The sequence below is a fragment of the Cydia fagiglandana genome, chromosome 17 (genome assembly GCF_963556715.1).
Source record: "Cydia fagiglandana chromosome 17, ilCydFagi1.1, whole genome shotgun sequence".
Lineage (NCBI taxonomy): Eukaryota > Metazoa > Arthropoda > Insecta > Lepidoptera > Tortricidae > Cydia > Cydia fagiglandana.
In genome coordinates this window covers 9,755,122-9,780,359 of record NC_085948.1, presented here as the reverse complement: position 1 = coordinate 9,780,359, position 25,238 = coordinate 9,755,122, and the positions used below count along the sequence as shown (strand labels likewise).

General features: G+C 39.1%; 3 protein-coding genes across 4 annotated transcripts in view; 2 read left to right on the top strand and 1 right to left on the bottom strand.

The window, feature by feature from the left end:
- The window catches only part of LOC134672422 (uncharacterized), a 158,759-nt gene extending 136,364 nt beyond the window's left edge, over positions 1–22,395 (top strand). For both annotated transcript variants that reach the window (XM_063530307.1, XM_063530308.1), the window contains 8 exons: positions 12,918–13,082; positions 13,700–14,058; positions 14,141–14,237; positions 14,376–14,606; positions 15,052–15,173; positions 18,628–18,832; positions 19,168–19,318; positions 19,546–22,395. In XM_063530307.1, the coding sequence (XP_063386377.1) occupies positions 12,918–13,082; positions 13,700–14,058; positions 14,141–14,237; positions 14,376–14,606; positions 15,052–15,173; positions 18,628–18,832; positions 19,168–19,318; positions 19,546–21,656 (3,441 nt within the window). In that variant the 3' untranslated portion in view covers positions 21,657–22,395. The remainder of the gene's footprint in view (positions 1–12,917; positions 13,083–13,699; positions 14,059–14,140; positions 14,238–14,375; positions 14,607–15,051; positions 15,174–18,627; positions 18,833–19,167; positions 19,319–19,545) is intronic.
- The window catches only part of LOC134672425 (2-hydroxyacyl-CoA lyase 1), a 226,440-nt gene that overhangs the window by 47,017 nt on the left and 154,185 nt on the right, over positions 1–25,238 (top strand). The window lies entirely within an intron of this gene.
- Positions 23,228–25,238, bottom strand: part of LOC134672427 (uncharacterized transporter slc-17.2-like) — a 32,028-nt gene continuing 30,017 nt past the window's right edge. Inside the window, exon 9 of the mRNA XM_063530317.1 lies at positions 23,228–25,068. Within this exon, the coding sequence (XP_063386387.1) occupies positions 24,871–25,068 (198 nt within the window). The 3' untranslated portion in view covers positions 23,228–24,870. The remainder of the gene's footprint in view (positions 25,069–25,238) is intronic.

Sequence of the window (25,238 nt, the reverse complement as noted above, 5' to 3'; positions counted from 1 at the left end):
GCTTCAAAGACAAGGTCGCCTACAGTCTACAGTTGACTATTACTTATATGTAATTAAATATGTAGTTATTTTCAATTGAATAATGTCGAAATTGATTTACGTCCTGTCATTGTAAGAGTTAAGTGACACAATTATGTATGTATTCATTTTGGTTACAATAACTTAATGTTTTTTTTTATCTTTCTATTACTTACTTCCTTTAGTGGTCATTAAACTAACTATCATATTATAGAATTATATTATACCACCATACTCAACAGGTACAAGTTGATAACATGTAGCATATTTTAACAATAAATGTGAGGGTAGCTTCCTATGTAGGTAGAGTCTACCCAGCGAATCGTGTCACAAGCTATTTTTTTTTATTCTTTATATGGCAACTTTTTTTCCTATCAAATAATCTGTCAGTTTCAAGCTGTCATTTAATTTCATTGTAATTTTATTGCCAGGTGCGGTTTTTATTGAAACTCCCGCCAAACTAATACACCGACTACTTCAACCTCATTTATTTTAAGTAGGTAATGTAGGTATAAAGTTTTACTATGAGACCAACGCCAAAAATCGCGAAAATAAATTTACCTCCCATAGAAAATAGACCAGCCAAAATGTATGAAACAGCCAAATTTTTTTCGCGATTTCGTTGTTGACCCCATAGTAAAAGTTGCTGTGTAATCCCAAAACCTCCCTGGGGAATGCACTTATTTTTTGGCAACCCTGTATATTGTGAATGACGTCTAGTTTTTATTAGATTTCTTTTTTAAGTAGGTAAGTATATTGCTGTTTATTATTCTCAAACACTTTTTACTGGGTATTGCTTACAATTGTCTTGGATTTCATTCATCTTTCCAACAGCAATTCATACAAACTATGAAGTTGTGATAATCTCCTGACTTTCATTTAAACACCTTAAAAAGACAAACGGTCTTTACCTGGACCGAAGCTCATAAAAATACTACGTAATTTCTTAATGAATAGGCTAACACCGAGGTAAATTGGCCTGTTCGAGTACTACGGCTTGTTTGAGCCTTACCGCATCTTACATAAGTTATTAGGCAGACCCCGATTCCGAGGCAGGTGAGTCGTGCATTAGCGGCTCGCATCATCTAACTCCTTTTATGAAACGTGACCTAGCGATTGCATTGTACCTACTGCTCATAGTTGTTTATTGATAAAGCATGTCATGTTTTCTTGAATCAGAAACAAAAACAACTTGGGTTTCCCTGTAGTAACTGTAAAAAAAGGGTACGGAGTTTATTGTAAGTGCCGCCCCGTTGAAAGCCCTGTTGAATTATTGGCGCATTCATAACCCAGTCGGTTGTGAGACGAGATCTGACAGCTATCAGCTGCACTGACTCCAATTTAAAGCCTAAATACCACACAATGAAAATTTATTTGCGGTTGGCCTTAATACCCCCCAGATTATGTGGGTACTGACGAATTTATCCATACAAATGTAGGACAGAATTTTGTGCACGAAATGAGTAAGCCGCTCATGCTTATTAAGGGTCCGCCCAACTAATATCTATCAATCAGTACCTAGAGGGCATGAATTATTCATTGTTATTGTGCTTCTCATTATAACTTCTAATTTGGAATCGAAAGCGTTTCTAATCCTGCTCTCGTAAAAGTCGAAGGAAGTTATGTGGAATATTAAAGGCGACCAACATTAAAGGCGACCCGATAGCTATTATTAAACTGAAAAAATAGTCAAATCGGATAGTTAATGCGCCACTACTGTCAAGTTTGTTTATTTTCAACTAATAAAGGGCTATTACCCTGATTTATTTGCAGAAGTATGGTCGAGTTCAACTTTGAAATTCCACACAATATATTACGGTCATTAGTTTGAAACTAAAGACATAAATGTATCTGCGTCTTGGAACGGCACTGACATCAAAAAATGGGCTGACGCTGACACTGACATTATGGCGTACGCCTCAAAATTATCGTTTCAAAACACGTGTTAATTTATTTAATCGCTTCTTTTGAAAATGATGAGACTAATGAAACACGAGGCGGTTGTAAAGATGCCTCTCCAGAACATGTCATTAGCAAGTACGAACAAAAAGCGAGCAACGCGCGCCCGCGCAGCGCTGCCATCGGCTCCGCACGCTCCACTTATTAAAGAAACGATAATTAACTTCGATACAGCATGTGTCATCTTAAAGGACGACTGGATCTCCTAAATATGGCGATCGCATCGGGACTTCATCTGTCGCAAGTAACGCACCATTCCTACCATTACTGTCATTATTGTACTTCAAGGTTAATTCGTATAAAAATGCTACCCAACTCGATTGTAATGTAGAATCGAAAACTTGTTCTATTTAAAATGCAAGTACCGTAGGTATTAGGCATTAAATTTCAAATATCATACGCCATTGTGAAAATAATGAGCGTCGGTATACATACGCGAGACATGTACTGATAGAGTCTGTGCGGAAAGAGAAGAGTCGTGGGATTTGAGGGCGCGCCAGTGCTATTTTATAGTTTTTGCTATGCTGACAACACTGGTCACGTGATTATAGTACGACACTAAACGTCATGATACTTGAATCCCTTTTGTTCCGGTTTTTTACCACGGCTTACTAAACGGAGCCTGGTGGTGGTGTCGGCTCGTCAACTCCATCCTCTGATTTAGCGCAGGCACTAGTTTTCTTTTTAAAACACACTTGTTTTTATGTCTCAGATACTAAAAAGTGACAGTGCGATTGACAAAACTGCTAAAACTAGTTAAGAATCTGCCCAATACAACTGTAATTTTAGTACCCAACAAGATAGAGTCTCATGTACTGCCTAATCTGTGCAGTCCAACAGTTATTAAAACCGGGTAGATCGGGTAGAAATTGGGCAATAGAACTGTAATTTTATCTGGGATATATATTTCACCCATTGTAAACTTGAGTTGTAATGTATGTGTACATTATTAATAATAAATATGAATATGAATAAAAATAGTGCATAATAGGTAGGCCTTATTGGGATATGTCCGGTTCTCTCATCTCACGATATTTTACTTCGCCGAAAAGTCACTGCTAAATATGAAATATAATTTCGTAACTAACAGAACCTACAAATAAAGAAATATTTTATTAGAAAAAGTTTTATTCAGAACCTAGTACGAACTTACAAATAAAGAAATATTTTATTAGAAAAAGTTTTATTCTTTGTAATCGAAGTCTGAATTAAAATATTCAATGTCACTTATGTTTGAGCTAGCTTCAGAACAACCAGGGCCAGGGACACTCATAGAACTATCTTCATCTGCACTGGATGTGCTTGAATCCGGCACGTAGATTACGAATTCTTGCATATCATATCACCTACTTAGCGGTCTTTTATTCGAGATACCGTAGGTACTTTTACACAATCCTGAAAAAGAAATTACATATAAATATGCATAAAATAGCAAGTATCAAGACTATTTGTCAGTTATTTTAAAGATCATGAATGACCTGCATATATATGAAAATTAATATATTTTGAATGAATATACTTACCAATTATGTACCGGAGACAAGTTACTTAGGGGGCTTATTAAATAGGTAATTATTTAATATCAAATACAACACCAATACCCGCGAATAGCGGAAACACGTTCCGCGACTTTTTGTAAGTCGATAGTCGGCTTTTAGCCGTTTTCTTCCCGCTGACAAAACCGAACAATGTTAAATATAATTTTCTTTGTGGTTTTATGTACGGTTTTATCGTGTTTTGAAAATATTATATACATAAAACTTGCGGTTTTTGTTAATAAAAATATACAATGACAGAAGTTTGTTTACTTTTTACAAGACAGGTGTCAAAGGTTTGATTGCCATATAAAATTTAAAATGTTAGTTCCCGTTTCTGCCACGACTCTTCTCTTTCCGCACAGACTCTATGTACAAAAGTGCGTTGCATCATGCATGGTAATAAGAAGACATTACAAAATTACCCACCATTGTTCTGTGTTCGCGGAACAGTGTTTCTTGGCGCGCCTGAGCCGATCGAGGGTCTAATAGGACTCAGATCATTGTGCATCTCCGCCGGTTCCCATCACACATCACGCAAAATCTCAGAACATGGCGTAGGAAGTGTTTAGCACTCTGCGAAATTCTATGAAACAATGTTCGACGTATTGGAGCGTTCCACTAATATGATTTTGCTCAAGACACCCATAGTCACGTAACTGTGAATACGACAGTCGTTGCTTTATATCTTACGTGATGACTTACAAAATGAGCGTGGAAAAGATGAAATGCCAACACTATGGTCTCACAAAACTAAGACTTCTATTGACAAACATGAATGTTCGCCAAACGTTGAAATGCATGACATTGGAAGGATGTTAAATGGTAGCAGTTCGTGTCCGAACAGTAGGTTGAGTGACCTCCTGACGTAAGCGCACGTAATGGCGCAGTCATTAGTCGACGTCCTGCGGTGACAAAACGATTCTTCCTCCCAAATTGTTTTGTAATGAGCAAAGGACACCAGAATGTCAGGCGCAATACGAAGAGCAACAAAAAGCTTACACTGATGACAAAGTCCAATACGTGAGGGATCCAAGTGATCGAACTGTCGGGTGAGGATTTTTATGATGGCTTTGGATTACAAAGTCGTCATCATCTAAAGGTCCTAAAGAATAATAGACGCATGGTTAATGGGCTTGTCCATTGGCACCTCCCGCGAAAAAAGTGCCGCTAGTTTTCGCACTTGTTTCATTGTTGTTATCCTGCTGGGGAAGAGACGTGCCTATCTGAAAGGCGCGTGGACTGATATTCGGGGAGGCTGGCACGTCCGAAGCCCGTGCGGCCCTACGTGACCATGGTCGGGAAGCCTGCTGTGAACTTACCTTTTATCGAGTCGACTAAAAATGAGTTACATTTCAATGATAACATACGCAGAATACTGAACGTTTTATATGGTAAGTTCACGTACAGCACTTTTTTTAACCGCCTTCAAAAAAAAGGAGGTTCTTCTATCTTATTTCTTTCTCATAACTCTAACGAATTCACATATTAATACTCGAAGCATACATTAGTATAATTTGGGACCTCCGCTGTAGGGATGCAGGCTAATTCGTAGTTGGTCACGGTCCGTGCGCAGTTTTTGAACCGGGTATTCCGGGAAACGCGGCTTTGTGCGCGGGCGCGGGGTGCCCCGGGAGGAAGTAATAATACCCACTATTACTGTATTACTACACTTTGCAACAGCTCCGGGCGTGACTCGTGTTGCCGTTTACTTTCCGCCATTTTGCAGTAGGAAGTCATTTGCGGGTTGCGGGCCCTTTGGCAAAGAAGTCAAATGATGGCAAAAACGTTGACAACAAACACATCGTACTTGTACCAAATATTCCACTAAGTCTTATTTTAAAATACTTATATTCAACACTATATTAAAATCCTTCTTTTTCTTTTCTTATCTTATTCCTTATACGTATTTTACAGTTATACATGGATGCCGTATTCGTACGTCGTACCTATACATTTTCTATGCTATTCATATCATCATCCTCTAGAGTCTAGACAACTTGGCACAATCTACACTTCAGTCAATGTGTTTCGATTGCAAAATAAAAAATTCGTACAATGAAACTGGATTATTGACATCTCTAGAGGACAACGTGTATTGAAAAAAAAATGTAAGTGCAATTAATCATGAAAAGATTTACTATAGACAGATAATTAATTCGAATGAGAAACATCTTGACCATTTTTGATTCATCGACACGTAACACCTAGCTGACATGGCCATTTATCAACGTGCCGACTAATCTGAATTTAGTTGTTACTGCGTGATAAGATGCCTTATGCAATAATCTCTTATGTCTAATGAAAAGTAGGGCACCATCGACAAATTTGATGATCTGTCGGCAACGGCGTGCCATACTGGGTCACAAGCACAACACTGAGGGCCTACCGCGAATCACTTTCGACGTGTTGCCTCCTTATCACACTTAAGTACGAATTTACAAGTACTACAGAGAGACAACACGTCGAACGTGGTTCGCGGTAGGCCCTCCGATTTGGTGAGCTTCACGATGAGCAGCTTCTTGTTTTTCCTGTGAATTTGGACTTTTTTATTGTATTTTAGAGCCGTTTTGTAAAAAGGTATGTCTATTAACCCGGCCTTTGTTTGTAACCGACCATTCTAAAAAAGGTCCACCTCGGTGGTCACACGCACATCTGGTACAACCCTTCAAAAAAGAAAAGTCAACACTACAGTATACTAAACAATAAACAACGAAAACGATGCTATCTTTTTTATTGCTATATGTTTTGCTCGTTCTTTGTTTGCACTTAGTAATTAAGTAATAATTGAATACATAAATCATGTTTAAAACAGTGAGCTGCTGCTGTGTGTATATAATTGAATTATCATTGCGCAAGGAGAAAGCAGGAAACTTGCAAGTAACCAGAAGTTCAATATTTTACAGCGATATTACAGTTTGTTGTTGTACAGTACATTATCTTCCTAAGGCTTTCGATAAATGAACAAAAAATATATTCTCATTTGTGCCAATTTATGTTTTTTTGATCAAAGTACCTATTCATCGGCTTCTTATGCCGTTTCATCAAAAAATAGACCACCAGCGAGTTCTAAGTAGCTCAGTGTGATAGTGTAAGATTATGTGCTTGACAATCTTATAAATTGGATAAGTATTTGAAGCAAGTAAATCCGCTTGCCTGATTCCCTGATCTTAGCTACTATAATGCATCATAATTTGACACAAAGCCGATCAAATATTTAATGGTTGTATCTTTTTATAACCAAAACCTTCCCTAAAAATCTTTAAGTAGCAATTCGTTAAAAAAAACTTTTAATACGATCAAACGTGACAACAAGCCTAACCAATGTATACCGTGAACCGTAAAGTACGGTTTGAAAGGCCGAAAAAACCTTCCAATGACCTAACGGTTCGAAAATATTTTGTTATTTTCTAGGCCATATATTTTTTAAATGTCTCTTGTACTCGTAATCAATCCAAGAATGGGTTACACAACCCGAATGTCATATGTCCAGAATATGTCACACGTACATTGACCGCCGGGGTGACCTGAGCTGTCTCCAAGCAGCCTTAATTAGCACCTACACTTTAAAGGCTATGGTCACTGGCTGTTGAAAATTTGCTTTCACGTCCAAGCTTTAAAAGCTGCGGGGGCACCACGACCTTTTCTGATGTTGTAACACTACTCGCATCAATAGTGTTGATAAGCGCACCTATGAAATAACTGTGAGTGTCAGTTATCCAGTGCGTCTCAACCTCGATGACCTCAGGACAGATTAGAAGTGGTTGCGTGATGGAATGGAGGCGGAGGACCGAGCCCGGGACGCCACCCGCGCCCGCGTTACGTGTCCCGGCCTAAGGCACCACTTTCTCCCTTGGACTTATTTCAAATCGTCTCCAACATGATTGAAGCACTCTATTGTTAACACGATCGTTACGTAACCCGATTTGGAGTGCCGTCACTCAAACGAACATTTTCAAAAGAGATGGTTTTGTTAATGTGTAATGATGCGTATTCTTCGTGCTTGCCATTTAATTGTTAAGCAATAGATATGTCCCTTTAACCTATGTACCAATAAAATGCGAGTTAAATTATGAGCTTGACAGTATATTATTGCGAGAATGTCTTGCAACTCTATTTAGTAAACATTATCAAATCACAGCTCAATAAACTTCATCAGAGTTTACTTGTTCGTATTTATCGATGGAACGCGATAGCAATTCTCATGATAATGACTTTCTACGATCATCACGATTTTATCTTAAGTACAAATACCTACAAGTTTAATTTCTTGCTTGTTTATCTCTAAAACAAAACTATAACACATTAAATAAGGCCAACGCTCTGATTTGATCGCTCATAGGTACTTGGAATGACCGACAATCGAGAATAAGGCGAGAACCCGAGATGCATCTTACATATTTCACTATCCAGTTAACATTACTTCGAGCCGCCCTGTTGGAAATTGGATGTGTAGAAAGCATCGTTAGTTTAAGTACTTACTTATCCCACTACATGCCCATATGTGTTGTATCGCATCATACTCGACTAAAGACGAGCGTTGAGATATTGAAACTTTATAGCCCATCAACATCATCCTCCATAGTATCTGTCAACATCTCGCTTTAACAACCCATTTCAAGCTCCGTCGCTTACTCAAATTTATTTTATTTTTAAAAGGCAATTTTGAGAGCGCAATATGGGACAGCAAATTTTTTATGCGTTCCATTTATACGGAATTTTAATATAATATTACTGCTGGCAGCTTATTTGAGAGATTGTTAAATTTCATGAGGTCATTTTTTCATTCTTACGTTTGAAATGTGGAAGAGAAGAGGCAGCGTATCGAAGTAAGAAGGCCGATGACCGCGATCTCCTGCGTGGTTCGGCCCAGAATGCATTATTCCGAATCACCGTGGTCCTACATCATTCCCAATCGGAAATTCCACGCTTGATGTCTTCTTTGGCAGCTTTCTTTTTGATTTATGATATTATTTATCTGCATTTACTACATGGTAACCCTTGTTTTAACTTTTGACACGGTCGTTCTTGCTGAACTGTATGTACTACTGAGAACTTCGCACAATGGAGTACGGTATTCTCTAACCCTGTAGTCGATAATTAAACAAATTAACCAAAGTTAGTACCTAAATGAATAAGCGCTTTGTACCACAACGCTTGGTTTCATACTACATTCACTGTTCTCATATCCATAACAAAATAGGTTATTGAAACGAAATCATACAAGTTTCTTTTTATATTTTATTGAACTCAGAGAAGAATGTTCCATAATAAATAAGTATGCATTGCAAGATTAATATATTCAAATCGCAAATCTTTTTCACCGTTATAAAATGCAGCTTTCTTTGACCTTTGGAGACTTAAATAAAAATCATCCTTTAATAAGATTAATATTATACAAAAGTGAAATGTATCTCTATCACTGAGCAATATCAACGAGGTTTGTTTTCACTGAAGATGACTCGGCATTTCATTTGGTACAGTATTTGGTATCACTTTTCAACAATGAGAGGAGGCAAAGTGTGTCGTCGACATCACGCTGAGCCACGACCTTTATGCCAGATCAAAATGCTGATAGGAAATTTAAAATAACACATTAATGTTGATTATCATTTTTACCGTTAGCATGAGAAATTGTTCCGATTTTTGTACAGATTAAAGATTTGCGTCCAGCATTGTCCAGGTACTTATTGGACCTTTTCGGATTAAGGCTTGCTCTATTTAACGCGTTCCGTGAATTTCTGTATGTTCTCTTCTTCACATTATTAAGTACCGTTAACAATCGCAAGGCAATTTTACTTGAATGCCAGTGTCAGATAATATTTATTAACGGCGCCTTGAAAGTTTATTGTAAGTGAAATGCATTCGTTTCTTAATTATCCAGCCCGCGCTTTATGGCCGTATTGATTATGATTCAGACGTATGCATTATTTAGTCCTTTGATTTAGTACTCCCGAGTATTTTTCTGTTGCCTTTCATCGACCATACATTAAACATAATTACGGAGTCATATCTCCACGGAATCTTATTTGTATTATTAGTCGCATTTATTGACATTTTCCTCACTCCAAAAAGATAGCAGTTAAATTATGTTTTGACTATTTATATTTTTATCGTTAAAAACCAAATTAAAGTTCGATTCTTACCTGCTGTAGGTTTTTTTATATAACCGGAGTTATAAACAGAACCCCTTTTAGAATCGATCTGTTAGTGTGATAAGTAAATTTTATAATCCTCGCTAAGAAGGAGATCCACAATAAATGCGCATCTAATTGCAAACAACATTTATGCATGTGTCGTAGCAATTTTATATATTTTTATTTTTTTAATACAGACATGTTTACAGACACGCAAATAGCACAAAATCATTAAGGCCAATTCCTGTTCTTGCAGGCAGATATTGCGACAATTTTGCACCTCTGTAACTATGCAAATTGATTGGTATCGCAACATGTGCTTAATCTACATACTCATTAGGCTAACCAATCAATGGAGCATGCAGCATTATGTCGCTATTATTCGTAACGTTATATTTTTACATGGGAACTGGTTATTAAGAATCAACCTGACTCGTACTAAATGGTTAGCTAGTCACCATCTTCCTCGCGCTATCCCGACATTCTGCCACAGCCTGGGGTCCGCTTGGCAACTAATCCCGAGATTTGGCTAGGCACTAGTTTTTTACGAAAGCCACTGCCATCTGACATTCCAACCCAGAGGATAAACTAGACCTGATTGGGATTAGTCCGGTGTCCTCACGATGTGTTCCTACACTTAAAAGCGACTGGTAAATATCAAATGATGCATCGTACATAAACTCATTGGTACGAGCCAGGGTTTGAACCCGCGACCTCCGGATTGAACGTCGCACGCTCTTACCGCTAGGCCTTAAGCGGTTAGCTAGTATTATACTGTAAAGATAACGTATCGGTTTACGTAAACGACTAAACGTATCATTACGTTAAGTATCAAGTCTTGCACTCGGGCAATTATATCAGAGGTAACGCGCAATATTCCGCTTTAATTTGCAATACACAGCGCCTAATCAGCTTGTCCGCGATCTCCCTTTCGAGTTTTTAACCTCTAACTGCCCAGACGTCAAACTTGCCAATAAAAATGCAATTTTGATTTCTCAAAACAAAGATTCAAATAATAATGGAACAGGAGGCCTTTTTATAGGTCTCTGGGCGGCTAGAGGACCTAGAATGTATCATAACAATTTCATGGAAAATAATCGGCTAATAACAGTACATAGTCTATGGTCATCAATCATCATTTATCTTTGTAACTATTAAATTATTTCTACAAACGAAGGACACTGACTTACCGTAACCAGCCGTAACTAGTATTAACTTAAATACTTTACTTTACTTATAGTATTTGCTTAAATTTAATGGCAAACATAAAGACGAAGGCGTGCCCACTAACAGGAAACGTAGTGGAAGATAAAGATAATTTTGTAAAAAGCGTAGACGGCGTAAAAAGCACGAGCATAGCACGCGCGCCGCGTTATCTAAGTTTTAGGACAGTTCACCTCTTATCTCAAAACTTCTATACGTCCCCACTTACTCTAAAATAAACATTTGAGTTAGAAAGTGCAGTTCCGTGTAACATGTCCACGGATAACGTTTACTCGTACTTGGCCGATGGTAATGCTCCGATTTCGTAGTACTTACACAGAAATAAGGTGAAATGTGTGCTTCACACACAAGATGATTGGAGAGCAAACATATCATACTGACTCTAAGCGCCTACTTAGCCTGCGGCCCAATTTTATATTGCGTCGGGAATTCAAATAATGGTTTTCTTGAATATAACTATGGATCGCTAAATATACTGTTGGTCACTTATTTTATTCAACTCGAGCTGCAATATTTCGCAATATTGGATTTACTTAAATTACCTCGTTATTATTAATAATTTTAATTAAATATGTATCTTAAGAAACCCTTTAATTAACTGGCGCAGTTAGTACCTATGGTTGTCGTTAAGTGGCGTAGGTACCCGAGTGTTCAGTGTCGTCATTACTCGTGTCGTGTGTAATCGCGATCGTGTAACGGTGCCGTGTCAGTTCATTGAAACGAAAAACTCCGTGAACTGACGGTTATAACCACCAGGCACATAATAACAGCCTCTCGCTGCACCTAACAGCACATAATAGATCGATACCGCTGACAGAGTAAGAATTGAATCACTAGACCTAATTTAATGACCTTAATACAACATGCCAGCCAAGCGACAGCACTGTAGAACTTATATTATATTTCTAAGCTGAATAACTGACGTTCATCCGTGCGTAGAGTAGTTCAATTTTATAAAGAGGATGTCTCATGTAATAAAATAGAGGTATTAAAAATATCACAATGATAAGCAAAGCTCGCTGCGACTTCTGAGAACATAATGGAGTCAGATAGCACGTAACTCGAAGTGTAATGTTGCCCGTGAGTCAAACGCATAATTTTACGATCCACTGAACACGACTCCATTCGAATCAGAGTCACCTGAGACCCTGCCTTAATGCGATTCTTATAACCAACAGTAATGCAGCGCTGTGTTTGCCATTAGACACAGTACTTGCGAATAATCGCAACTATTGCAACACTTTTGATTTTAAGTGTTATTGAATGGTCATCATGGTGTGATTCCTAAAATTGTAACGGAGTTGAATAGGCGTTGTGCTTTGTTATTGAATAGGTAGATAGTAACAATGACTGCTAAGAGTCTCACGGTCCTTTGTCCTGTTATAATAAGGTAGCATTGTCGTGGACACGGTCCAGAGCCCTCCGTGAGTCGGGAAGTCGCCCTCAGGACCTCGCTGCTCATACGATGCGATGAGAATTTAGATTACAATTATTACGTTTCAATAGGCAACATGGGTAATGAATGATAATGCTTGACGGATATGAGATTACACCATCATTTTCTTTTCTTTTTTTGTTCTTTTGACTCGTAGATACCAATCATCGTAGATAACTTACATGACTTTTTAATATGAACTGTCGGGAGGCGCATTTGTTTCGTAATGTTTTAAGTTTATACATGCTATTGTTTCTAACAGAGAGTTGACGAAACGCTGTCTGTTTTTAACTTGTACCTTATCATTTGTACGCCCTTAACCTGAATGTAACTACGACTAATCAGAATATTGCACATTTGGATAGTTCGAGCGGCTACGTGCATATAAAGAACACATTTTTATTAAGATCCAATTCTGCTCAGAAGAAAAGACGCTCCGAGTGGATTCGTCATCATTTGTTCGCGACATGAAAACATGTATACAGTGTAAACAGAAACCAACAACGCGTCGTGCAATATATTCTGCGATGAACTTACATACACTACTTACTATGATAATAAAAATGTAACAAAAAATTAAGTAAATGTATGTAACTATGGTTATTTCAGATCGAGCGGTTGGCCCAGTACGAGCGATTGGCGGGCGGCGGTTGCGCGCGACGCCGCGCCGCGCGCCTCTCGGACCTGGAGCGCGTGCAGGACCTCTTCCCGCACGACTACCTCGCGCTGCACGACGCCGACGCACCCGCGGCGCTCGCCTCGCACCATGCGCAGGTAAACTCCATATCCACCTACTGAATTAAGACTGAGAACGCGCTTTTCCATCATCGCGTCGCCGCGCGCCTCTCGGACCCGCACGACTACCTCGCGCTGCACGACGCCGACGCACCCGCGGCGCTCGCCTCGCACCATGCGCAGGTAAACTCCATATTCATCTATTGAATTAAGACTGAGAACGCGCTTTTCATCGTCGCGTCGCCGCGCGCCTCTCGGACCTGGAGCGCGTGCAGGACCTCTTCCCGCACGACTACCTCGCGCTGCACGACGCCGACGCACCCGCGGCGCTCGCCTCGCACCATGCGCAGGGAAACTCCATATTCATCTATTGAATTAAGACTGAGACTGCGCTTTTTCGTGGTCGCGTCGTGACGTGAAAATTTATAATTATAAGTACTATTTTAAATAGCACATATTACATATTATTAAACTTTCTCGCTACCTTTATACACATGAGTAAACAATATAACCTAATAGATTTGCTCATTGTACATATTAACATTTGAAAAACAGTAATATAAGATAGTCATGTCATGTTATTCCTAAGACTCCCTATAGCTTAAAAGACCCATCTTGCAATCAATATCTCACGAAAGATATTTTTTGGTTTTCAGAAATCGAAAAGCCTCCGCAAGAGGCCAAGTTTGGACATCGGCGGAACAGTCAGCGCGAGCACCACCTCCCTTTCACCTCGCACCTTCATCATGGAGGCACCTGTCCAGCTGGGCCCCTTGGGAAACACGTCCCCACCGCTAGATCGTCATCTGTTCCTGTTCAGCGACTTGCTGATAGTCGGCAAGTCGCGAGGAAGCAACTGCTTTAAACTGAAGGAATGTGTCAGACTGGCCGAGATGTGGATATCGCTGCCAGACGGCGACGACACCGGCTTTCTGATCGGATGGCCGACACTCACTGGCGTCGCCAACTATCTTGCCACGTACCCCACGCAAGCTACTAGAGATACCTGGTACAGGTATGACCAGTTAAATTTTTATTTTTGACATAAACATTAATTGACACAGGACCGAGTCTTACCGAGTTTTTGTTTGTTACAGGAAAATTCAAAATGCTTTAACTGCTCAGCTGTCCACGGAACCAAAGTCAACTAACATCCAGATCTTTTACAAAGACTTAACATCTTCAATTGAATTCGTAAGTATAAATTTATATAAATATTTGGAAGAGTAACAGACATTTAGATAATAATTGACCGTAGTTTTGTAGAAAGCAACCAACTTTTTATTTTTGTCAAAACTATGATCAATTTAACATTTAATTATTAAATTCCAGTGCAAAACTGTATCCGTGGGTCCAGAGATGAGCGCTCGCTGTGTCGTCCGCCAAGCCTTACATGTATTGCAAAATGGCGGAACAGAGGGAGATGGAGATGCTGAAGCTGAAGGCGAGAATGAAGGAGATGGAAGATGGGGAGCAGCGAGTGAATTTGCGCTTTGCGTGCGAATTTCAAGAGATGCTCCACCAACTCCTTTGCAGGGCATTGAAAGACCACATGCCATACAGGTAGGAAATCTGATAAACGAATACTTTTTGTATAGTATACATAAATATCAAACAGCGCGATGACATTGCTTATGTTAGGGTGGTATTCCACCTATCCAATTTCTTTGTCCAATGTGTATTGTGTCTCACATTTTGCTTTAATGAAAGAGTGAGATGAGACGCACGGACATTGGACAAAGAAATTGGACAGGTGGAATACCACCCTTAGTATGATTTCTCTTTATAACTTCTTGCAGTACCGAGATATTTACGAGTAACCTATTATTTTATCAAAATATCACTCTCTCTGATTACTTTTTGGTTGTCAACTTTGTCACTTCACAATAATTAGTAATAATAATAATAATTTAATAATAAGTTAATAATTTAGTATATTGGTTTGCATTGCAATCCAATCCCAGATTCATCGTTATATATTAAATCATTGTTTTTATTTTATTTCCAGATGTCTAGAATAAGGCAGACTTTATCAAATGAAGATGGTTTCGACTTGGAACATGTAAATGCCAAGAACAACCCGTGCGGTTTGGTGTTCGAGTTAAGAAAAAAGAATCAGGGATTAAAAAAGTGAGTATTTCTTGTTTTATAACTTATGCTTACGGCGCTTGTGATATTTTGTAGACAAAAGGCTTATGGAACGCTAATTCACAGCAATTTATAAGATGTGTACTGTCGTAAAATCGAAGACGCCTGGCTGATGCGTCATAAGAGATACCTCGCTTATGACTCATTTATGCAGACACAAAACCTTCTTCTTTATTTTATTTTTATTTTTATTTTATTTATTAAAAACTTACACATAAGTTAACAGTATAGCACCAAAGCACTTATGCGGTATATACATTTAAGATTCAAAATTGGAAGAACAAACATTGCAACATTAACATCTAGGTCCTATAATAGTGAGATCAGGGATTAACATTATATATCTATATTATCTATGCACCTTATCAGCTTCCTGTAAAATACACCAGCACTATCAGCAAATATATCAACATCATCAGACTCCAATATGATGCAATTTAGAGCAGCTCGGGCTCGAGCGGTGGGAGCGTTAGCGCCGCGCCGTGTGCGCGCGCCGGGGCCCGCGAACAGGCGCCGCCGCCGCCGCGCCGGCACCGCGCCGCCCGCGCCGACACACCCGCCCGGCACGCCCGCTACGCCATTCGCCCGAGGCACTTGCAGTCCCATTCTCTCAAGCACGGATGCGCCATCTACTTCATTGTGAAGTAGTTGACGATAATGCATTATATGAAGCAGCTTGCGTCTAGTCTCTAGTGTTTGAAGGCCGACCATTCCTGTTACGAATAGAGACGGATACATGTAGGGATAATATCCATAAAGACGTTTATAAACATGTCTCGAGAATTTCTTTTGCACTCTTTCCAACATCGTGACATATTTAATTTCATAAGGATCCCATACTACAGCACCGAATTCAAGGCGACTACGGATGTAAGCGTTGTAAAGCATGATTGCCACCTTTATGTTGGAAAATTGTGAAGATATTCTAAATATAAAACCTAGCGTTTTTTAAACTTTTTTGCATATTGTCAATATGTGAAGTCTGAAGTCAAGTTGTTTGTCCAAATATAGTCCTAAGTCGCGTATTTCGTCAGTCTGTAATAAGGGCGTGTCCTGTAGGCAGTAGGTGGTGGGGATCGGCGTTCGGAGTCTAGAGAAAGTGATATAGACACATTTGGACACGTTAAAGTGTAGCCGGTTGTTGTTGCTCCATTCAGCAATAGCGTCAATGTCTTTTTGTAGTAGCTGTCGGTCGTGATCGTCCTTAATACGATGGAAAAGTTTGATATCATCTGCGAACATCAAACACTGGGCTGTACTGACAACGGTTGGCAAATCATTTATCATTATTAAGAATTGGGTAGGTCCTAATGTACTGCCCTGGCTTACACCAGAGCGAGTATAATAGTGTGGAGATTCATAACTGGCAAGTTTTACATATTGCTTTCGATCCTTAAGGTAATTGGCGAAAAATTGTAAAAGCCTAGGTGTGAAACCAATGTCTGCGAATTTTCGCAGCAGGATATCATTGTCTACCAGATCGAAAGCCTTACGAAAATCAAAGTATGCGGCATCAACTTGCATCCGGGCATCCATAGCTTCCGTGATATAGTCAACCAACACAACATGGTTTGTCGTTGTCGACCGACCACGACGGAAACCATGTTGAGCGTCATTTATTTTTACTGCGATCTGTTGAGCGATAAGATGGTCTACAATGGATTCAAACAATTTGCCAAACACTGACAGCACAGCAATAGGTCTATATCCTGTCACATCGGATCCTGTACTACTCTTGGGGACAGGGGTTACTCTCGATACCTTCCAGCAGGACGGATACTCCGCGCACCGTAGAGAGAGATTGAATATGGCTAGAAGTGGTGACTCAAGGGCAGATATACAATCCTTCGCTAGAAAGGTAGGTATGCCATCAGGCCCAGCAGCGCTCTTCGGCTTGAGTCGCTTTGCAGCGCGTCGTAGGTCAGTGGTGCTGATGGCATCAATAGCAACTCGCGCCGAGTCGCGTGCATCTCCGCTGCGCATTGCGCTTTCCCTCTCCGCCTCTTCGGCGTTTAGTCGAAGTTTAGTCTTTAGGTGGACAAACATCGTTACGTTTGATGGCGGTCTCCACGCATCTAAAATCCACCCATGTATAAAAATTAGTGACCTGCGGTCACGATTAGTCGTATAAATTGTCTCGTAAAAAGCAGTATTTAATAACATCAAATTAGAATGCTTATTGGGTGCTATTAAAGAAAGGTCAATTTAAATTAGATCAACCATCTTAACGCATGGCACATTCACTTTTAGTTGCTCAGAGCAGCCGAGTGCGCCCGAACAATAGGCTACTTTCCTACTAGTCAAATCAGCGTCTAGAACTCTGCCGTCAAATGGTTAAACGCTGCAACTCAAGTTACAGCGTTTTAAGTTGCCTTGGATCAAATGATTCCTTTTATGTTCTTCTATCATCCCCTTTTTTCAGATTTTTGATATCTCTTTTAATTAAGTCTGTAGAAAACTGTCAAAACGCGGCAACTATAGGCTAAGCATACCAAAACATTGTAACAAGAGTTAACGCGTGTTTATTTCTGTGTCGTGTTTAATACATCATAACATAGAGTAAAGCAGAACGCTGTAAGTGCTACCTGCAGCGTTCTGCTTGTATTATAATATTGTTAAATTAAGAGCGTAGAATACGGCAAAACGCGGCAAGAGACTGAAAAAATTATAGTAATACCGTTTATCAAAATTGAAAGTAAAAAAAATCCAATTACCTAATTAATTTAACTTTTTTAAATTACATACCCATTTTAAGAATTACACTTACAATGTTTTCCTTTTGCAATGAATCACTTTATGAGTTATAATCTAACGGCCAAAACGCTGCAACTAGGAAATAATTGTGGCAAAATGATGTAACTATGGAGTTACAGCGTTTTGCTAAGAACTTCTATAGGTTATTTTTTGTTGGATCTTATTGGCAAAACACTTTATGACTAATATTTAAATAAATACACTAATTTATAAAATTTTCATTAGTCGGCTATATAAAATGCACTCTTAGGTACATATTGTGTAAATTTCAACCTTATAAGTTTATAAAAAATAGGTGTTTCAAAGGCCGGAATGTTTAAACCTTTAAATGCGTTTTTCTCAAAACTGCTTTTTTTGACTTGCAGCGTTCTACCATTTGACGGCAGAACTGTCTAAACGATTTGCTAATATGGAATTATATGAAAACGAGTATAGTAACGCCACGTCACGTCAACTCACCTATAGAATCAGTATCAGAATATTATATTATTATCCGATCTATTAAATAGTAATTGTGGTTATAAATAACTGCTATCGATGTTCTAATAATAATCTGGCGCTTTATTTCGTGCACGGTGTAAAATAAATTATTTTAAGTAGAGGAAACTTCCCTATTGAGCAATATACTTACCACTTGTTCTAACATGAACAACCTGTAACATAAAACAATGGTTGTCAATAGCGGCAGTATCACGCCGGGGCGAGGACTGCGCTTGCTGCGGCGCGGCGGGCGGCTGTTCGGTGTGCCGCTCACGCGGCTCTGCAACGGCACCCCGCCGCCGGCGCTCCTGCACGCGCTGAAGAGGCTGCGCGCGGTGGCGCCGGTTACACATGGAGTCTTCCGGCGGAGCGCCAACGCGAAGGCCTTGAGACTGCTCAGAGATAAGGTACTTTGCACTTTTGGTTGGCATTTTGAGTTGAACATTTTAGTATTGTGTTCATCGCGGTACAGATTCAAAGTACGAGCTCTCTCATTAAATCTCGTCTAGTATACGGCTGCCTATATTAACCTCCTCTTTTTTGTTTAAGAGAGCTTATCTATATCGCAATCCCTTTTTACCCGACTACGGCAACGCAAAAGGAGGGTTATTTGACTTATTTGTTAACTTCTCTTGTTAGACTGTATTACCCTTGTATTACCTATTTAATATAATATTATTCCATTTAACTTGTGATAACTGCTTATATAGTAGTACCTGACGTAAATGTGTTTTTTTTCCAGCTGGATACCCTTGGTCCTTGGGCGGATGGCTGCGCAGAACTAGACCGAGCTCCCGTACTCCTACTGGCTGCTTTAGTGAAGGAATTCTTCCGTACCCTGCCCCAACCACTTCTATCTGCTGATCTGTACCCGTCCTGGTTACAACTACTCGGTGAGTCGATCTTAACAAAAAAACAACATAATTATAATTTCGACGTTGATTCGAGACCTTGGTATTAAAATTACAACTAAGTAGTGCAATAATATAAATAAGTTTAACTCAAGGCGATCAAGAGTTCTATTACAAGACAACGCATTAATACGCAATATTTTAAGGGCGCAGAAGAATGTCACTTGATGTAAAAACAACGCAATAACTTGGCATATTTATTGTTACAGGTTTACCTCAGACGGAAAAAGTCAATGCCGTACGCTCGTTATTATTGAAGCTGCCGAAATCGCACTACAACATGTTGACTTACTTCGTGTGCCTGCTTCAAGCCATTGCCAAGAAGTCTAACATCAATCTCATGTGCCCCATGAACCTCGGCGTGTGCGTTGGCCCGAGCCTTCTGTGGCCCAACACTCCCTGTGACAAAGCTCCCAAAGCAGTGCCAATGATCGTAGAACTTTTAATAGTGAAAGCTGAAGCTCTTTTCGGCCCACAAATATCTGGTCTTCTGGGAAGCGGCAGCCCGGAATCTTCAAATGCATTGCTTGACTCTGGCGCAGAAGAAAGCGATAGTCTTCATTCGGTTGGAATTTCACTTGACTCAATGGAACTATCTTCACCTCGCAAGGAAAAGTTATCCTTGAGCCGAGATTCCGGGCTGACACTGTCAGAAGATGATTCAAACAGCAACGGAGGAAACAGTCCAGCGCCACGCAATATATTGCACAGTTTATCGGCCCCAACGTGTAATCTACAACAGGAAAACAAAATGGTATCACGATACTCTGCAGAAACCCACAATGTCAACGGGCTCCCGCAGATGTCGCACAGGCAAAACCTATATTCGAACAAATCAGAATTGTACAACACAGTCAATGAAGAGCTTTACACGACACCCTACATTGGCGAACGTTATGTTCACAACTCGATTAATATTGGAATCTCAAATAATATTGACGAAAGAAATTATGTTTCCAAAACTGCCGTCAAACGGTCGACGGCAGACATTTATAGTCAAAGTCCCGCGAAGTATATTACAGGTCTTGAACCACAGAAACCACCGAGGAGCAACGTTTCTAAGGCTGCTCGTACTTCAAAAGTTTATAGTATGTTCTCCGAAACCCAGGATTTAGATAAAACCATAACTAATAAGAATTTTAACAGAGCTAAGAGTTCCGACAATCTTTTAGAAGTCAAACAGGAACCAATGGATAAGAAGCGCGATCTGGTTTCTAGTCAAGAAAATATTTTGTACAGCAACTTACACGACCTCGCCATGTTTACTGAGAGCATACAGCGACAGAACCAGTATCAGGCGCATGCTGATATACTAGCTAATACTAATTATTCGCGAGTATATACTGGGTGGGAGAAGAAAAGTGCGAACTACAATAACAAGCCAGAAAACATATACGGACAAATGACTAAGAAGCCTGGGGAACCATCTCAGAATAACGATGGTAGTGTAACACCGGCAGCCACCATTTTTACAAGAAATGACTGGTCTCGTCAAGCAGCGAGGACGAAAAGTTTAGAAGTTAGTGAAGACGGGCAATCCAACAGCAGCTCTGAGAAAGTTCGAAACGGCAACTACGACGCTGTAAACAACGCGAACAACTGCCGCAAACGACGCTTCGATCCCGCCCATATGTGCAACAATAGTTGTACGGCGTCTCCAGTAGCTGACAACAGAGCACGAGAAAAACTTATGAATCCTTTGCAAAAGGTTTATTCCTACGTGGATAACATCCATAATTCGGATGAAAGCAAAAAATCCAGACATCGCAACTATAATAATAACAAATTGAATGCCTCAAAATCGCTAGCAAACATTATTCTGCACAGCGATTCCAGCAGCAGCGATACGCTGTATCAGCCGCAGAACTCATTTAACAGTCGATCGACGGAGTCCCCCGCCAGTGAGAGCTCGTTCGAGAACTGCTACACGACCCAGTATATCGAGCCCCTTTACACTTCCGTTTACAACCGTAGGCGGGACATCTTCCACGAAGAGAAGTCGGCCAACATGTTTGCGTCAGACATCTACAAAGCTACACCGACGGCGGTCAATCCGGAGTACCACACGTCAGAACAAGAACAAAATAACAACAAGAAACCACCGCACATGCCGCCGCCGGTGCCGCCGAGGAAGATGGTATATCAGAGAGTACTGAAGAAGTTCCCACCGGTTCACGTGAACAAAGACGACAAGGCATCGAGGTCCAAGTCCGTACCGCCGGTGTACAGGGACCCGCCGAATGGTGCTGACAAAACTGACCAAAACGTTTTAGCTTTGGACTGCTCCGAGTCTGACACCGAGTCGGAATCCTACGTTTAAACGCTGCTTGAAGCACAAGAAGGTACCTATATTATATATGAATGTTTGAATCGCACCAAGTTAAATCTTGGTGAGTTAACGAGATGCCATCAGAAATATTGCAATGATGTAAAATGAATATTATTATTCATATAGAAATGTTGAAATAACTTACTTCTGGAAGTAAGAAAATGTACGGGAATTTAGCATTTCCTTAGATATATGTCTGATTGCGGATTAGTGAAAATCACAATAATCAAATTATTATACTTATTGGGCTACTTAACTGACATTGAAGGACGTTATTCAACAAGATATAATAATATATGTTATCTTTTATATAGAAATCTTTAATAGTTCATGTCGTTTTAATATACATATAGCGATGTTATATTTTAGCAGTGTCTTGTGAATCCCGCCTGAAGTATCTTTTGTGACCATAACCCGAGTAGTTTTGGTGATGTATTTCCAAAGACGTAAGATTAGTTTGCAAAGCTAATAATTATAGTAAATCGATGTTTCTTGTGTGAATGTAACTCCCAATTTGTAGGGACTATTGCCGCGGGTTACAGTTTTATAGATTTTACCTGTCGTGTCTTCAAAAAATACGTAAACCTATGATTTTTATGTGTCATGTATATCGTAAGAGAAATATTAAATATATTTTATTGACTTAAAGGTAGGTAACCCTGTGTATATAATGTAAGTATGATTGTACCTATTATAATTTACTAAAATACATTAAACAATTTTAATGATATTGAATTCTGAATGACTTTCTTTTCCCCTCATTTTTTACCTATACCTAACTTTGCCGTAACTTTGTTTGTCAAAAGTACAGAGCCATCTATTTCAGCTGTCTAACTAGATAACACGTTTTTTTTAAACTTACGTACAAACTCACTAACACTGTGCACTGGGGTCACTTGCGAAAGAGAAGTGCAAAGTGTAACAAAGAACATTATAATAACGCGCTCCATTATAAATACATAGGTATATACCTATGTATTTATAATGGAGCGCGTTATTATAATGTTATATATCTATCATAGGACCACGGACTAGCAAGCGCAGCGTAGGACGTCCACCCACAAGATGGACAGACGACCTTGTTAAGGTCGCCGGAAGACGCTGGATGCGGGTCGCTTCCAACCGGCACGTATGGAGGTCCAAGGGGGAGGTCTATGTTCAGCAGTGGACGTATGGCTGAGATGATGATGATGATGAGGTATATCTGCAATCCTGATGCGTACTCGCGTTATTTTGTTACGGCTAAATGAGCCTGCCCGCGAAGCCAACGTGCCAATCGTTAAAGCTCCGTAGGGTTTCGTAGTCATCTCTTCACTCTTCGATATTATATTAGTGTTACAAGTGACGTTGCGTTTCGTCCGCTACGGAGCGTAAACGATTACACGTTGGCTACGCACTCTGTTTACACATTGATTGGTTTTCTTTCCGAGAAAATGTATGTATGAACATTTGCTAGAGTTAGTCCAAGCTCAGTTGGCAATACCTACGAGCGAGATCGACTGCGATCTTTACTGGTCGTCAACTCGTGGTAGGGCTACAGTTAATGAAAAAATAAAACAAAATTTTAAGTCAATAATATTTATTTAAAAAATAATTTACATTTACGTGCAAGCTTAATTCATCACAGTCGTATAAATATGTCCACAGTCATAACATAAAAATTCAGCTTACATTTTGTAGGTACCATGCTTGAACCCTACTTTATCCATTTAAGTAAAATTTTGTGTTTCATTCATTTTAAAATATGTATAAATGTACATTTTTTTATTATAATTTATATTAAATAAAAATATAACTAAGACCAAAACAGCTCGTCATAAATACTTAATAATTAAATAAAGACGACGAAATAAATTACACAATATTTTAAACACATATGTAATTGTATTTTTTTTTTCAATACTTACACGCATCTAGCTTTTTATTTCTGAACTCCAGTAATAAAGTCTAATATGTACCTATACCTATGTAGTTCTCTTATACTTAAAGGTGTAAGTACTTAATAGTCTATCCAGTTGCTTGCTCATTACCATAAATACTCTCAACATTGTAAACGAAGCTAAGCTAAAATGATAAATTCTAAATCAACCCTATACTATCTCGAATATTTCAGAATCGAGGTCTCGGACTATTGTTTGCAGCTGTTTTTATTTTTAATGACAACCAAAGTACTGTATAAAAGTAGTCAAATACAACATAACATACAACTAAGTGGGTACCTCTGTCACATTTTTAACTCAATAGTAGATTCATTGAGTCGTTTCGGTTAATTCGGTTAGTATGTTACAATTATCTGAGATGTAAGTACTCAAACCAAAATAATTTAACCAAAATTATATTTTTTTTATTTAATTTTTTGCTAATCCAGATTAGGCGAAATGTACCATCGCGCTCAGCGATTGTTGCGCCATTTAGGGCCCTATTTAGCTAAATTGATTGTTTACTTACGCTATAGAACTTCCAATTTGGCAAGAACCCTAAATGGAATAACAATCCCGTGTGGTGACTGTACCTATATTTATCGTGTCAAACCAGTAAAAACGACAATTTGTTTATGTTCCCTAATTGATAACAAGAGCTGAAAGGAAATATAACAAGTAGTAATACGTACTTTCGTTGGCATACTGCGAAAGCTCTTATAAATTAATTTTTCATTTCTCATGCTCTTAAATAGGGTCATTATTGTTCTAAAATGTGTGCAGAAAATGATACGTTTCTGCATTTTAGGTTCTAAGTACGATTTTTTTTCGATAAACAATTGAAATTTGGGTATAATTGGATTTGTTATACAATTTCCATTCAGATATTTGACTCCTCATTCCATAAATAACGATAGGTACTTTTGCCTAAATTGTTAATTGAAAGTACCCTCAAAAATACTATAAAAATGTATACTTAGTTCATGTTTTTAAAAAACACATGCATTTTACTTTCCTCGTATTCGAAATGATAAGTAGAGTGTTTAACTCGGGTGAAAGGCATCATTTCACTCCTCGGTTAACAATTTACTATATAACATGCAGCTCAGAGGCGGTTGTACACAATATGTACCTAATACTCTTTTGCTATTCCCTAGAGTATCCTCAAATTCTATTAAATTTTATATAAGTATGTCATCATCTGCTCTGTATGTAATACTTACAGATATGCTCTCATTACGAATAATGCATAACAACACTAAGAAAGTCACATTCTCAACTATAGTCTACGATTTAACAGGGATAGTAACTGTGGTGTCGGTTGAATTCGCGCTCGGCCTCTTATCTCTCTCGTCCTCTTCAACTACGGGCACATAGTTCCATTCCTGCGTTTCTCCCGTCCCGAACAAGATGAAGTAAAGTGCAGAAGCGATGTAAAGCGATGCTCCGGTCATGAACACCGGCCGCCATTCTGAGAAGCCGTTCTGTAATTATACAATTATAATTAGCTAACAATTGACCAATTATACCAACAAACAATTAACGACGAGAAGTAATACGTCTCTGTGTTGGTGCTATTACATCAATAAAAAAATATCTTTATTTTCACGCCGAGTTAACGTAATTCTAAAACCGACAAGTCCGGAGTGGTAAT